The sequence below is a fragment of the Ornithorhynchus anatinus genome, chromosome 1 (assembly GCF_004115215.2).
Source record: "Ornithorhynchus anatinus isolate Pmale09 chromosome 1, mOrnAna1.pri.v4, whole genome shotgun sequence".
In the NCBI taxonomy this organism is placed as follows: Eukaryota; Metazoa; Chordata; class Mammalia; order Monotremata; family Ornithorhynchidae; genus Ornithorhynchus; species Ornithorhynchus anatinus.
Window position 1 is genome coordinate 30,592,471 of NC_041728.1, and position 13,192 is coordinate 30,605,662.

A 13,192-nucleotide genomic window follows, 5' to 3' on the forward strand; every position below is an offset into this window, starting at 1 on the left:
CTTGCCCACTTTTGACAGGGGAAAATTTTCCTCCTTCACCTCGGACGGAACTCCCCTTTATCCCTGATCTTAGAAGCTGAGATAGCAGAGACCTTCTCCGGGCTCCCAATTTTCAACCTTCTAGCTGCTTCTGGGCTTCTCCAGGCCGCTGGTGGCCTCCGCTGGAAGGGGGGCTGAGAGAAGACCGGTCGGTTGCATTTTGTTCTTTCCAAACTCTATCACCAGGGTCTTGCCCAGAAGATTGAAGCCATTCACCAGCAACAGTGCCTGCTGGGCCAGCTCGGTACTGGGGAAGGTGATGAAAGCCTGGCCTCTCATCCGTCCGGTCAGTAAGCGGAACTGAATCTGGGGCCCTTCTTTCTCCTGGAACTGGGCAAACAAGGAGACCAGCTCCTTCCCCGTCACGCGGGGGCTGAGGTTCTTCAGATACAGCACCTTGCTTGGCTCTCCGGGGCTGTACGAAGAAAATCGGGGAATTTTTCGGATTTCTTCCTCTGACAGGCGATTTCTCCGGATCTCATCTTCCGGGACAAAGGCCACCGGCTCCGTTACCTTTCTGGGGGCAGCGCTGGCATGCTGGGGGGTTTCGGGCCCAGGGAGGCCGGGAGCTTCGTCCTGTGCAGCCCGACCGTCCTGTCGCCGGGGCTCTGACGTGTCCTCGGCCGCCTCACGACCCCGGCCCGGAGTCCCTGGGGCCTCTGGGGCCGCGGACCGGGAGGCCGAGGCCACTTGCGTGGGATCGTGGGGCTCTTGGGGCGTCTGAGTCAGGATTTCTTGATAAACTGTTTCCAAGTCGCTCATGGGGTCCTTCTGTACTCTCTGCCGAGCTTCATCTTGGTAATAGAGAGCCCTCAAGAAGGAGTGACGGTCCGTCCCCTGGAACAAAGCATTTTCAATCTCCATCTCCCTCCGGTTCAGCTGCTTGCTTCCCGCAAATCTCTGAGGCAGGGACAGGATGCGCTGGCGCTCGGAGATCTTTTCCTCGATGTTCCTCAGACGTTCCAGGGTGGCTTCGGGGGCGGCCCCAAGGCCTGCACTCTTGGCCTCCGAAGCCCGGTTCTTCCAAAGGGAGATTTCGGCATCGGTCAGCCCCAGCTCCCGGAGCGAAGCCGTTTCCCGGTCACTCTCTTGCAACGCCTGGAACTGGGATAAAGTCAGAGCCCCGGCGGCCACCTCCCCAAAGGGCTTGTATAGGGCAGCAGGGGCAAAACATTGCCTCTTGGACAGGCATTCCTCAATGGACACCGAAGTGTCCAGCTGATGGTGAAGGGGACTCCTCAGCTGTCTCTCCCCTTCGGTCTCCAAGTCCTCCAAGACTATGTCATCGCTGGACATGCTACTGCTTACCCGCTTCATGGCTTCACGGGCCTCGGCCATAATGCCATCATTGAATATCTGTCCTCAGTTTATGGGCTGGTGAAGAAGCAGCGTGGCTCAGTGGAAAGAGCCCGGGCTTTGGAGTCAGAGGTCATGAGTTCAAATCCCAGCTCTTCCACTTGCCAGCTGTGTGACTGTGGGCAAGTCGCTTCACTTCTCTGTGCCTCAGTTACCTCATCTGTAAAATGGGGATGAAGTCTGTGAGCCCAACGTGGGACAACCTGATTCCCCTGTGTCTACCCCAGCACTTAGAACAGTGCTCTGCACATAGTAAGCGCTTAACAAATACCATCATTATTATTATTACCCACCGTCTTCATGTAATTTAATAAAGACAAGGCAGACAGACAAAATATTAGCCAACAGATGGGAATGTGCACAGCTACAGAAATATCACGCTTAAGTCCTGAGAAGTACTTTTTAATTCATTGCACAGATAGGATAGAGTTGTTTTATGTTGACACGTATCAACAGAATGTTGTGGGGAATCAATATCATAGTCCATGAAGGGTGGCTTAATGGCTAAGTAAATATGTCACCACAGAAACCTATTTCTGGAATATCTGTAAATCAATTAATGGTATTGAATGCTTACTGTACTGAGAGCTTGGGAGAGTACGGTTCAACAAGCTTACAGTCTAGAGGGAATATACTTCAATCGTATTTATTGAGTGCTTATTGTGTGCAGAGCACTGCACTAAATGCTTGGGTTATTTTGTTAATGAATTGTACATCGCCTTGATTCTATTTAGTTGCCATTGTTTTTACGAGATGTTCTTCCCCTTGACTCTGTTTATTGCCATTGTTCTTGTCTGTCCATCTCCCCCGATTAGACTGTAAGCCCGTCAAATGGCAGGGACTGTCTCTATCTGTTGCCGACTTGTTCATCCCAAGCGCTTAGTACAGTGCTCTGCACATAGTAAGCGCTCAATAAATAAATACTATTGAATACAGTTCAGCAACAGAGGTAATCCCTACCCACAATGGGCTTGCAGTGTAATGATTAGTTGCAGCGTGGCACAGTGGATAGAGCATGGGCTTGGGACTCAGAAGGTCATGGATTCTAATCAAGTCTGCTGTGTGACCTTGGGCAAATCACTTCACTTCTCAGTGCCTGTTTCCTCATCTGTAAAATCGGGATTGAGACCATGAGCCCCATGTGGGACAGGGACTGTGTCCAACCCGATCGGCTTGCATCTACCCCCAGTGCTTAGTATAGTGCATGACACACAGTAAGAACTTAATAGATACCATTATTATCATTATTATTATTATCACTTAAGCTCTGGAGTAGCTACCAGATAATCACATCAGGCATAGTCCTCCTAACACAGTCTGGGAGGGAGACAATCCCTGCCCATTGATGGGCTTACACTCTAATGGGGGGGGTGGGGGGGGAGGGGACAGACAAAAACAATAGCAATAAATAGAAGCAAGGGAGTCCATGCACTTTGATGCTAGATGGAGCCCCCTCAAGGAGTAGAGGAAGGCGGTAAGGGACAAAAGAGGAAAATGTTGGTGGATGGAGGAGGAAAATCTGGAGCAGGAAAGACAGCAGACAACTTTCAAAGGGAAAGTTGTGTCATAGGGATTGAACCCTTAAGGATTATGTTGTGGGCACTTACTAAGGCCAGGGAACATGCACCCAATTATACTGATGTGAGGGTCAAAGGTGTTCAACTTGAGCTTAAAGTCTGAGGTCATTTACACCTAACTATGGAGGAGCTCACTGGTGGACGAACCAAATGAATTTTGGTAAACCGTGTTGTTCATTCTCCCAAGCCAGCCTGGGAAAATATTATGGGCATTTTGTCACAAAATAAAATAATCTCCATGAAAGACACTGAAATCTGGTTAAGGAGATACAGTGATTTATTTTCATGTCTTGGAAAATCGGTGGATCGATTTGTGGTTTGGACCAAGGAGGATAACTGGATGGTTGAACCGAGGTGCGGAGGAGAGGGAGGAAACACCGTTCTCTGGGATGTTTTGCAGGGGTTTAGAAAGGCATATTTGCAAATACCAGGGACAGTCCATGATGGTTTTTAAATATGGGCTGAAATGCCACTTAAGCTACAAATGCAGCATTGTTACATGTAACTGGTATTGAGAGAGCAGCGTGGCCTGGGAGTCGGAGGATGTGGGTTCTAATCCAGGCTCCGCCACTCGTCTGCTGTGTGACCTTGGGCATGTCATTTCATTCAATTCTAATCCTCCTTGTCCTCTCTGCTGCCTTTGACACTGTCGACCATCCCCTCCTCCTCCATACCTTATCTCACCTTGGCTTCACGGACTCTGTCCTCTCCTGGCTCTCCTCTTACCTCTCTGGCCGATCATTCTCGGTCTCCTTCGCCGGAGCCTCCTCCCCCTCCCATCCTTTAACTGTTGGAGTTCCTCAAGGGTCAGTTCTTGGCCCTCTTCTGTTCTCCATTTACACTCACTCCCTCGGTGAACTCATCCGCTCTCACGGCTTTGACTACCATCTCTACGCAGATGACACGCAGATCTACATCTCCGCCCCTGTCCTCTCCCCCTCCCTTCAGGCTCGCATCTCCTCCCGCCTCCGGGACGTCTCCACCTGGATGTCGGCCCGCCACCTAAAACTCAACATGAGCGAGACTGAGCTCCTCATCTTCCCTCCCAAACCCGGTCCTCTCCCAGACTTCTCTATCACCGTGGATGGCACGACCATCCTTCCCGTCTCTCGGGCCCGCAATCTCGGTGTCATCCTTGACTCGTCCCTCTCGTTCACCCCACGCATCCTATCCGTTACCGAGACCTGCCGGTTTCACCTCTACAATATCGCCAAGATCCGCCCTCTCCTCTCCACCCAAACGGCTACCTTACTATTACGGGCTCTCGTTATATCCCGGCTAGACTACCGTGTCAGCCTTCTCTCTGACCTCCCTTCCTCCTCCCTCACCCTGCTCCGGTCTATTCTTCACTCCGCCGCCCGGCTCATCTTCCCGCAGAAACGATCCGGGCGTGTCACTCCCCTTCTTAAACAACTCCAGTGGTCGCCTATCGACCTCTGCTCCATACAAAAACTCCTCACTCTAGGCTTCGAGGCTCTCCGTCACCTCGCCCCTTCCTACCTCTCCTCCCTTCTCTCTTTCTACCGCCCACCCCGCACGCTCCGCTCCTCCGCCGCCCACCTCCTCGCCGTCCCTCGGTCTCGCCTATCCCACCGTCGACCCCTGGGTCACGTCCTCCCGCGGTCCCGGAACGCCCTCCCTCCTCACCTCCGCCAAACCGATTCTCTTTCCCTCTTCAAAACCCTACTTAAAAATCACCTCCTCCAAGAGGCGTTCCCAGACTGAGCTCCTCTTCCCCCTCTACTCCCTCTGCCATCCCCCCTTTACCTCTCCGCAGCTAAAGCCTCATTTTCCCCTTTTCCCTCTGCTCCTCCACCTCTCCCTTCCCATCCCCACAGCACTGTACTCGTCCGCTCGACTGTATATATTTTTGTTACCCTATTTTGTTAATGAATTGTACATCGCCTTGATTCTATTTAGTTGCCATTGCTTTTACAAGATGTTCTTCCCCTTGACGCTGTTTATTGCCATTGTTCTTGTCTGTCCGTCTCCCCCGATTAGACTGTAAGCCCGTCAAACAGCAGGGACTGTCTCTATCTGTTGCTGACTTGTTCATCCCAAGCGCTTAGTACAGTGCTCTGCACATAGTAAGCGCTCAATAAATACTATTGAATGAATGAATGAATCAATTGTATTTATTGAGCGCTTACTGTGTGCAGAGCACTGTACTATGTGCTTGGAAAGTACAGTTAGGCAACAGAGACAATCCCTACCCAACAGTGGGCTCACAGTCTAGAAGGGGGAGAGAGAAAACAAAACAAGTAGGCAGTCACTTAACTTCTCTGTGCCTCAGCTACCTCATCTGTAAAATGGGGATTAAGTCTGTGAGCCCCAAGTGGGACAACCTGACTTCCTTGTATCTACTCCAGTGTTTAGAACAATGCTTGGCACATAACACTTAAACACCGTTATCATTAGGGGAGCACAGAGAGTGCAGAGACTGTCCAGTGCAGTCTCCGTGAGGAGATGAGGCAGGTGTATGCGGGATGCCCACATGCTAGTCAGAATTGCCTCCAGCTGAGGAAAGAGGAAGAGTAAAGTGCAGGAAGCCCAGGAAGGAAAGGCCGGAGTATAGGGGGTGGAGGGACAACCCTAAGATGGAAGGCAAGAGTGAAAAAGGGAGGTTGAAGCAAAGTGGGAGAGTCACCAATTAATTAAATCTAACATGCTGTCTCTTGTATTGTGTGTTGTAGTCTTCCAAGCGCTCAGTACAGTGCTCTGCACACAGTAAGCACTCAGTAAATACGACTGATTGGTGTGGAAGAGGCATCCAAGAATAGATGACTGCCAGGGGAGCACAAGACAGGGAAGGAAGAAGAAGCTAAGTGCTTAGTTCGGTGTCTAATACAGAGTAAGAGCTTAAATACCAAGAGACCTTCCCCAGTGAAGCCCTCTTTTCCCAGTTCCCTCTCCTTTCTGTATCGTCTTGGATCTCCGACCTTTGGGTGTTTGCTATACACCCTATCCTCAGTCCCACAGCACTTATGTACATTGCTGTAAATAATTTATATTAATGTCTGTCTCCCCATCTAGGCTGTAAGCTCATGGTGGGCAGGGAATGTATCTACCAACTCTGTATTGAACTCTCCCAACCTCTTAGTACAGTGCTTGGCACACAAAAAGCTCAATAAATACTATTGATGGATGATTGATTTGGACAGTACAACTCTAACTCCAACTATAAACCGGGACCAATATCAGTCATCTTATAATTAAAGAAGATATAGAATTAGGAACCCTATCCAGCATCCAGTTGATAGCTGTCTAGTTAGTATTATCATTATTATGGTATTTATTAAGCGCTTACTATGTGCCTAGCGCTGTTCTAAGAGCTGAGGTAGATACAGGGTTATCAGGTTGTCCCACGTGGAGCTCACACTTTTAATCCTCATTTTACAGATGAGGTAACTGAGGCACAGAGAAGTCAAGTGATTTGCCCAAGGTCACACAGACAAGTGGTGGAGCCGGGATTAGAACCCACACCCTCTGACTCCCAAGCCCATGCCCGTCCACTTAGCCACGATGATTCTGTAGCGCTTCTGTAGGTCTCAGGCCTCTGTAAAAATGGGGATTCAAGATCTGCTGTCCAGTGCTCTGCACAGAGTAAGTGCTCAATAAATATGATTGAATGAATTAATACAACTTAAACTGCGAGTCTCATATGGGACAGGGACTGTGTCCAACCTGCTTATCTTTTATCTACCTCCAGCACAAAGTAGTTTGTAGCACATAGTGTTTAAGAAATACTTTTATCATCATCATCAACGTCCTTTATCGTTTCCTGAGAAAATCAAGTATTTTGTCCACTGGTTCTAGTGCGCAATGGCCCTTCAAAGAACCCATTTATTATATTTGTGAGCTATGTTAGGTATGGTTGTATACTTTAATTCATTTGGGTGGGAGAAAAGCTTGGCTGGGTCTCTCCAAAGTCAAGACACTTTGTGATCCTTGGTTTGGAAATTATTTGTAAATCCAACATTCTGTATTTCTCTAGTATTATTTATGTATTAGAGTATTGCTTTATTGTAATATTTGTCTCAAATTCCAATGAATAATTTTTAGTCTGAAATAATCACCAGGCTGCCCTACCAGGGCACTCTTTTTGGTGTGTCTAATAGAAAAGCCATGCAGGTGACCCAGAAACTGGTGAATTGAATGAGTTTTGAGGAAGAATTTGATAGAGGAGAAACCATTATAGAACGATGCTTGGGTCTCTGTGATCTAGCCAATGTAAAGTAATTTCCAAAAATATAGTGGAGGAAGAATATTTAAAGTCTTTAAAATGTAGTCGTGTTTCGTAAACTCTCTTATCTTGACTTAGCAGAAGCAAAGTTTTTAATTCCACGGCTTCTCTAGTTGTATCAGCTCAAATGTTTTAAAATTGCTTATCAGATTATCAACATCTTTTTTAAAAAAAGATAAATATATATCCTCACCCTTCCTAAAATAAAAAGGGCTGGAGCTTCTTCTTTGAATTGGAAAAGAAGGACCTTGCGTGCTCTTGAGGCTCTCTCTCTGCTCTGGGGGCCTTGGTGTGGGTGGTTTCAGGCATGAGCACATTGTACGGGTGGAGATTCCACGTGATGTGGAAGGGAACGAATGATCTCTGCCTCCGGGAAGTCATAAATGGAGAATTTTCAATTCCTTTAAAAAAATAATTGCCCTCATTTAGAAAATTCCAGAGAATTAAGGTACCCACTCTATTTAATGGTGATAATTGTATAGCAGCAGGATAGATTTCGACACACAAAAGAATCCTTTCTTCCAAATATTTCTTTACTTCAACCTCACAGTTGACCCTTATGGTTTTGGTGGTAATCGGCCCTTTGAGGGTTAGTTCATCGATTCTTTCCTCCTGCTTCTTTCTCTTCTCAGCTGACAAGATTGCCATGCTATCTGCATCAGGGATGGCAGGATTTCTGAGCTGAAGGAAGCTCTAGCCCATTCTGGAGGGATCAGCTTGAGAAGCAGCGTGGCTCAGTAGAAAGAGCACGGGCTCGGGAGTCAGAGGCCAGGGGTTTTAATCCCGGCTCCGCCACTTGTCTGCTGTGTGTCCTTGGACAAGCCACTTACCTTCTCTGTGCCTCAGTTACCGCATCTGTAAAATGGGGATTAAGACTGTGAGCCCCATGTGGGACAACCTGAATACCTTTTATCTACCCCAGTGCTTAGAACAGTGCTCGGCACATAGGAAGCGCTTAAATACCATCATTATTATTGATCATTAATTAATTTCAGCTGGACAGTGAACTGGGCCAGAGTGGGTGAGGGCTGGACACCAGGAACTTGGGTTCAGTGCAGTTCATACACTTTACTGACCAGAGCAGTTGGGGTATCATATGCCATTCGAGTGGTTGAGCTGCTTAACCAATTCATTATCCCCAATTCTCTCTGTCCCTGTGGATCATTAGCCTCAATAACATATACAGTGTATTTTTAAAGCTTAGGAAATCACTTTAATATCTCCTTCCCGCTGGAAACAGTATTCGTGTTAGCCATCCGATTGTGAAATCCTAATTGCCAAAGAAGACTCCTTGTTCATTCCTCTTTTGGTAAAAACACCTTTTCATCCCTAATCTTCATGCCAATGTGACAAGTATTTTCGTATTTTCATGCCGTCAAGTATGAAATCTTTTCAAGGTGTTCTCAAATTGCACCGACACTTTATCATATCGCCTTAATAACTGCAGTACAGCTCTAGGAACCTTCCAACTTGTAACAGTACAGTGTAAAATTCAACATGTGGGGCAGATGCCACTAAGATATAAAAATCTTTGATTTGTTGACTGAAACTCTGTCGATTTCATCGAAGGGAAATTAATTTAGATCCACACCATTTTAATTAAGCTAATTTCCTACGGTATCATCCGCATTTGTCTGAATTTCTGTGCCCTTTCCTGAAATGCATAGAAAAAATAACTATACAGTTTAATACAAATCGGGTTTTTGCAAATTTAAAGCAGCTTCCTCTAGACTGTGAGTTCGTTATGGGCGGGAAGTGACTACAAACTCTGCTCTATTGTACTCTCCCAAAAACCCTTAGTACAGTGCTCTGCGCAGAGTAAGTGATCAATAAATACGATTGATTGACCGACCAAATGGTTTTTCAGAAAAATTTTCCAGGGAGCCAGCTGAAGTATGTTTTGGAGAGGGGAGGGAGAGGAGGCAGGGAGATCAGTGAGGAGGCAGTGGTCAAGGCAGGAAATAAGTGCTTGGATCAGCATGATAGCAATTTGGGTGACCAGGAGAGGGTGGATTCTAGCATTGTGAAGGTAGAACTGACAGGATGTAATGACAGATTGAATGTGAAGGTTGAATGAGAGAGATGAGTCAAAGTTACAGTCTGTGAGACAGAGGATGATGGTATTGCCTACAATAATAGGAAAGTCACGGGGAGGACAAGGTTTGCGGGGGAAGGTGAGTTCTGTTTGTTACATTTTGTAAATAGCTGAGCATTTCATCGAAGCATTTGCTTTAAATTATTCAGTTTGAATAATAGATATTTAAGACTAAATTCAGAGCATTGTTAGAGTTATGGTATTATGAGGTGTTTTTTAAATCTAGAAAGTGAAATAGATTGTTCCTTAAAAATCTAAAATGTAATATGGCTTCAGGATTTGCCTAAAAAGCAAGATGAATTATCCAACCAGATTTATTTATACCAAAACATCTGCCTTCATATCCATTTGACAGCTTTAAAGAGCCATGAATTTGGAGAAGCATGAATTATTAACAGGTGGAAATCTGGAGGTGTCAGTGTTGGGAAATAAATCTTGACATTTATCTAGAGTAGCAGTCTTACTTCATAGTGTGGTTATGGGACCTTAGAAATGTATGGATCACAGCAGCAAGAAGCAAAATGTTGGATGCACCACCATCTCATATGGGGAAGCAGTGTGGCTTAGTGGAAAGAGCCCAGGCTTGGGAGTCAGAGGGCGTGGGTTCTAATCTCGACTCTGCCACTTGTCTGCTGTGTGACGTTGGGCAAGCCGCTTTACTTCTCTGTGCCTCAGTTACCTCATCTGTAAGATGGAGATTAAACCTGTGAGCCCCACGTGGGACAGCATGATGACCTTGTATCTTCCCCGCTGCTTAAAACAGTGCTCGGCACATAGCGCTTAACAAATACAGTAATTATTATTGTTATTATCATTATTATTATTGTATGGGCCAATCTCACACTCCCCGCAGAGCCTCTGCATCCAGAAGTGGCCTCCAAATCACTAAAACAGCCAAACATCCAACTCCTGGGGAACGAAGACACCCCTAAGTAGCCTTACAACAACATCACAGCAGCTCTGTTGAAAAAAGAAAATTATCCCGCACTCCCCAACATGTATAGTGAATATACACATATTCATGAACATCTACAGTCTCTGTAATGCTGCATTCCAGGTGGTTGCCAAGATGTTGTGAATGACCAAGAGAAGTCCCAAAGATTGGTTCAACTTAAGTAGGCTAAGTCCTACTTGCTGCAAAATTTCACTTTCACCGACAGTATCCTGCGGCCCCCGAGAACTCACGAAGAAGCAAGACTTTCAGAAACCTTTATAACGACTTGCAAATCAAAGAAGGAAACATGCCTGGTAGATGGTGAATCCAGGTGGATGGATTAGATCCTGGGCTGTGCCGGCCACCAAGAAACCAAAAATTGTTACACGTCACTAAAAACCCTATATGATCCCGTTCACGGTGATTCCGAAGATGAAGGCAGATCCAGTCCCAATGCAGATAAGGAAGAAATCCTAAAAACATGGGTGTGAACATTTGTGTTCCGCTCAACGTGCCTTCTCTACCACAGAAGATCAACGGTTACCCTGTCGGCTTTAAAGCGCTCAGTCACCTTACCCCCTCCTACTTCACCTCACTGCTCTCCTACTACAACCCAGCCTGCACACTTCGCTCCTCTAATGCCAACCTACTCACCGTACCTCAGTCTCACCGCTGACCCCTCGCCTGTGTCCTACCTCTGTCCTGGAACGCCTGGCCTCTTCATATAATAGTAATAATAGTTAAACCCTTATTATGTAGCAGGGACTGTTTTAAGTGCTGGAAGATTTACAAGATAATCAATGTGGACACATTCCCTGTTCCACATGGGGCTCACAGTCTTACTCCCCCTTTTACGGATGAGGGAACTGAGGCCCAGAGAAGTGGAGTGAGTTGCCCAAGGTGTCACAGCAGACAAATGGTGGAGCTGGGATTAGAACCCACATTCTCTGACTCCTAAGCCCAGGCTCTAGCCACTAAACCACTCTGATTCTCTGCAGTGTGGGCAGGGAACATGCCTACAAACTCTGTTATACAGTAAGTGCTCAATAAATACGATCATTTGGCCCCCTGCTCCCATTCCTAGCTAAATGCCTAGAAATGGTCTTATTTACCTGCTGCTCAGTCCACAACTCTCCTACTCTGTAAAACACTTCCCAAGTCTCCACACGAAGCAAAAACTCCTCGAAAATTTGCCGTGAGACTCTCCGTCTACTCACCCCGTACCTAACCTAGCTACTCTGTCCATTATTCCCCAGTTTCATTTCTTTATCCTTCCCAAGCCAACCTTCTGTCTATCCTTTGGATCATCTCATCTTTTAGTGACAGTCAGCATTAGAATGTCAAGTTTCCAATTTGTTACTCGCCCTCTTGAGTTTTTACCATTCCAGTGTTGACACTTAATAGTTATATCCCTCTCAGCTAATTAAAGCAGCAAGTCACTTTCTCCCCCACAGCCTCGATCCTGCTGGGCCAGATCTGCATCTTATGTTGCTCCCTGAGCACACTCCCAATTTAGCTTTCCACAAAGTAAGGCCGTGAGTCTTTGTTCCCATTTCTGGAGGGCTTCCAGCATTTAGTAAAGTACTAAACAAGGGGAAAAAAAATGCCTAGATTCCTTGTTGAGGAATATGGAGACTTAATTCTTAGGTGTTTCTAGTTTGTAAGTTCCTTGTGGGCAGAGATCATTTATACCTACTCTTTTAAGTGAAGCAGCATAGCTTAGTGGCAAGAGCACGGGCTTGGGAGTCAGAGATCGTGGGTTCTAATCCCGGCTCTGCCGCTTATCAGCTGAGTGACCTTGGGCAAATCACTTGACTTCTCTGTGCCTCAGTTACCTCATCTGTAAAATGGGGATTGAGACCGTGAGCCCCATGTGGGACAGGGATTCTGTCCAACTAGATTACATTGCATCTATCCTGGTGCTTAGTAAGAGTGCTTGGCACATAAGCGCTTAAATACTGTAATGATATGAGAAGCAGCATGGCTTATTGGAAAGAGCACGGGCTTGGGAGTCAGGTCGTGGGTTCAAATCCCAGCTCTGCCACTTGTCAGCTGTGTAACTCTGGGCAAGTCAGTTAACTTCTCTGTGCCTCAGTTACCTCCTCTGCAAAATGGGGACTAAGACTGTGAGCCCCATGTGGGACAACCCTAGACCAGTGCTTGGCACATCGTAAGCACTTAGCAAATACCATTATCATTATCATTATTATTATTATTATTTTGTTGTTGTTGCATTGTGCCCTCCCATTCTCTTTGTTCAGTGCTTGGCACAGAGTTAGGACTCAAGCACTGATGCCCTTTCTGTTTTAGTATTAGTGGTATTAATATTAGTTATCATGGTATTTGTGAAGCACAAATGCACTATCCTAATCTATTGGGAGAGTACAACAGAAGAGGAGTAATAATAATTGTGGTATTTGTTAAGGGCTTACTATGTGCAAAGCACTGTTCTAATCACTGGGGGATACAAGGTGATCAGGTTGTCCCATGTGGAGCTCACAGTTTTAGTTCCCATTTTACAGATGAGGGAACTGAGGCACAGAGAAGTTAAATGACTTGCCCAGTAGTTTATTTGAATCAACTAGTGTACTTTTCAACAATCTAAACAAATTCTTCTTTGGGAAAGGGAAAGGACAGATGGAAATGGTTGTAATATTAGAGTTGTGTGACAGGCATATCTTTAAAATTCTGTAGAGATGTTGGCTTTATCATCAGACTGCTTGCAGGTACTTGTTGAAGCAGTAGCCAAGTAAATTAAAGCTCAACAAGGTCCTGTCAGCCTCTCAATCATTCACTGTCATTTGTTCTCTTATATTTTATAGACATTTAAAACTCTGGAGATTAAATCCCAAAGTAAATGAAATCGGTACCGGTTCTGATTACTCGTTTCAATGAGTTACATTGCAATGAGCTTGATGACGATCAAGTTTCCAGTTGGTTATTTGAGC

The 13,192-nt window shown here is 46.1% G+C and overlaps 2 protein-coding genes across 8 annotated transcripts in view; one reads left to right on the forward strand and one right to left on the reverse strand.

The window, feature by feature from the left end:
- Positions 1-13,192, forward strand: part of GPHN (gephyrin) — a 684,869-nt gene that overhangs the window by 240,224 nt on the left and 431,453 nt on the right. The window lies entirely within an intron of this gene.
- LOC100083572 (RNA-binding protein 41) lies at positions 119-1,368 on the reverse strand. The gene has a single exon (XM_001514084.5). The coding sequence runs from the start codon at positions 1,354-1,356 to the stop codon at positions 121-123; it is 1,236 nt and encodes a 411-aa protein (XP_001514134.3). The 5' UTR covers positions 1,357-1,368; the 3' UTR covers positions 119-120.

What these genes read in the sequence shown, in the direction of transcription:
- LOC100083572 (XM_001514084.5), bottom strand. Translation starts at nt 1,356, where the DNA reads ATGAAGCGGGTAAGCAGTAGCATGTCCAGCGATGACATAGTCTTGGAG.